Source organism: Arachis ipaensis, chromosome B10 (genome assembly GCF_059453495.1).
Source record: "Arachis ipaensis isolate K30076 ecotype BB chromosome B10, ASM5945349v1, whole genome shotgun sequence".
In the NCBI taxonomy this organism is placed as follows: domain Eukaryota; kingdom Viridiplantae; phylum Streptophyta; class Magnoliopsida; order Fabales; family Fabaceae; genus Arachis; species Arachis ipaensis.
Window position 1 is genome coordinate 124,152,175 of NC_142435.1, and position 3,128 is coordinate 124,155,302.

The 3,128-nt window shown below is 26.5% G+C and overlaps 1 protein-coding gene across 1 annotated transcript; it reads right to left on the reverse strand.

Annotated features, from left to right (window-relative positions):
• Window positions 1–497: 497 nt before the first annotated feature.
• LOC107622170 (dirigent protein 4) lies at window positions 498–1,224 on the reverse strand. The gene has a single exon (XM_016324060.3). It carries the CDS (start codon window positions 1,138–1,140, stop codon window positions 574–576), a length of 567 nt encoding a protein of 188 aa, XP_016179546.1. The 5' UTR covers window positions 1,141–1,224; the 3' UTR covers window positions 498–573.
• Between the last annotated feature and the right edge of the window lie 1,904 nt (window positions 1,225–3,128).

The window sequence follows — 3,128 nt, forward strand, 5'->3', positions numbered from 1 at the left end:
TTCCTTCCAAATCAATAATAACATATTATGATAACTTTCCAACAAGTAAAATTTAGGAAACCTCATTGTTTCATGATATCTGCTATGAATCCTCTCCTTAACTTTTTTTCTTTTTCTTACTATATTAATTTTATTATTTTAACACAATGAAACGTAATAAATTAAAATGGAGAAAATAATATAATGATAATCATTCCGTCATATTTGAGCTTAGGATAATATCACACTTAAAAAATATTATTTGTACACTAAAATCAGCCACTCAAATTAATCACTAATGTATTTGTGTATAAATACATGTGTAATATAATTTATTTTATATGTGTATTTATATTCCAACATATATTTTATACTAGTGACTGAATTTGATAAATAATTTTGGTATACGAAAAAGTTTAAGAAATCAGCAATTTTATTAAATTTTGGTCAGTATGTAACCAACATAATTTTACACCACTAGATGAAATCTCACACCATTAAAAAATCATTGATGACTATTTGATAGCTATAAATCACAAAAATTGCTGACCCAGTACTCCTCTGGAGCACCTAACATTATTCTGTTACACCTTATTAATAATGTAAAACAGTAACGTTATACTCAATAATAGCATCACCATTTGTTGTATTGAGATAATAAGTTGTAAGCTCAGCGAAGCCTCTAGCGAGCCTGAACTTGCCTCTCCCTCCGACCACAGCCAATTCCCTATGCGGCTCCGTCACCGGATTCCTCGAAACCACGCTGATGGAGCTCCCGTTGAACTCTCCTTTGGTGAACCCAAAATCCACATTCATAAGAAGGGTTAGATCCTCACTTTGGCTTGTTGACAAGTAAAAACCCCGCGCATTGCCAATGACGGTTGAGTTTTCATCAGGCCCTTCTCTCAGTGGATCATCAATGGCATAAATATGGCCGAATGGAGTGGAAGCTTTTGCCCCCACGGGACGGTTGGGTCGCGCGATCTCCACGGCGGAGGGGTTTTTCCCAGTGAGGAAGTCAAAGAGGTAGAAATGGAGATTGGTCGCTTTCTCCTTGTGATGGAAACCGTGCTTGTTCTCCGAGTGATATTTCGAATGAACTTGGACACTCATGCAGCAAAATAACAACGCCAAAACTAGGAGGATTGTTTTCTTCTCCATTTTTCTGATACATGGACAATTGAATTGTGTGGGGTTTTTATTTTAGTGATAGTAGTAACTAGTAATTAATGCTTAGATTTTTGGTCAACTGCAAATCCGCAATGGATGATATATGTGGTTTAATTTGATATAGATCAACTTCCCCCCTTTAAAATGGAAAGACCAAAACATGATAAAGTGATATTCTAATTACTAATGAATTAAAATATAAAAATGTGAGAGAGATAATATCTAAAATTATCTTATAAAATATTATATTTATAATTTTATATTAATAATTTTTTAAATTATATATTTATTATATTTAAAATTATTTAAAATGTTTTTATAATTTCTCAAAAATTATTAATTAAATTATTATTTTATTATTTTATAATATTCTTACTTTAAACAGATATTTTTTTTAATTTTGTTTTTTAGATACATTCATGAAACCCAAAATGGTACCCATATAAGGGACGGATTCTGTTTTCTTTGTAAATGATTATTTCAAATCTAAATATATAAATATCCATTTTTATTAGTCTTACTAGTATTTTTTATTGTAATAATAAGATAAAGTATGCTTTATATTTCTAAATTTTAAAAATAATTCTAACGTTTAATTTGTTTAAATTTAATTTTATTATTAATATTTTTGACAAATTTTAATTTTATCTTTATCGTTAATTTTTCTATGATCAATTATTAGTCAATTTTTTTTTCAATTTTACTCCCAAAATTTATTCTTCATGGTCATCATCATTTTTCTCTTTTTTATTTCTCTCTCTCTTACACATAACCTCTTTTCAAATTTCTGTTGACACACAATACCAACACTACTACCAACATTTTTTAAATTGTAAAAACGTGTTACAACTAATTAGGTCTAGCAGATACTGTATAATTAATTTGACAAATTACCCCAAACAAGATGCATCTTTCAATTTCGGAAACTGAATTCATACTTTACAATCCAATCATCTAGCCCCATTCGACTAGCCTCCCACGCCAATAAAAAACAAAATAAAATAAAATAAATATATCTCTAAATAGATTGAATCTCTAAAAGAAGAAACATATTCAACTAAAATATCTCTAAATAGATTGAATCTAAATTTGATGGAAGAAACTCTATTTAAATTATTTAATACTAGTATCATCAATTCGACATAATAAAAAAAAAAGAAGCTAAACTTAAAATATCCACAAAAATTGAAAAATAGAGGGAGAAACAAAAAATGAAAGAAAAAGAAAGTAAGACCAGAGGCAGGGCCACCAGACCAGATGTCTACTATTATAGCGAAGTTCAATGATAAAAAAAGGGGATGTCTACTATTATAGCGAAGTTCAATGAAAAAAAAAAAAAAAACCTTTTTCAGTGAAATCTAATGCCTCTTTTTTTTTTTTTTTTTGGTCATAAATGCCTATAAACTTGGAATAACGAGAAAAAACATCTAAGTTGGAAGAAAAAAGAGGAAAAGAAGCATGTGTTGTGAGAGATACTGAAGGCAAAAGTAGAGTGTTCATCTAAGTTTAGAGGATGACGGTGGTGGTAGTGGTTGTAACATTTCGTATTTTTTAAGATTTTCATATGAATAAATTGTGATTTTATTGTATTAAGTTTAAATTTTATAATTTTATAAATTATTCTATTAGAAATAATTAAATAGATTCGCAGATAATTTTATTTTAAATTAATTAATATTTTTAAGTAATTTATTATAATTGAATATTTTACATAATTTTAGTAATTAAAACATAAAAAAGAATTGTATAGTTTAATTTAAGTAACTTTTATTAAAAAAAAAATTATGACTTATTTTATTAATAAAAATTTTTTATTTTTAAAAATTAATCAATTAAGAATAATTAAATTAATTTTATTAATATTTTGAGTTAAGTTAATTATCATTTTTATATAATTTTTATAATTAGTTATTTTATATAATTTGAAATTAAAATTTAGTAATGAAAGAGTTATAATTTAATTCTAGTAATTTTTATTA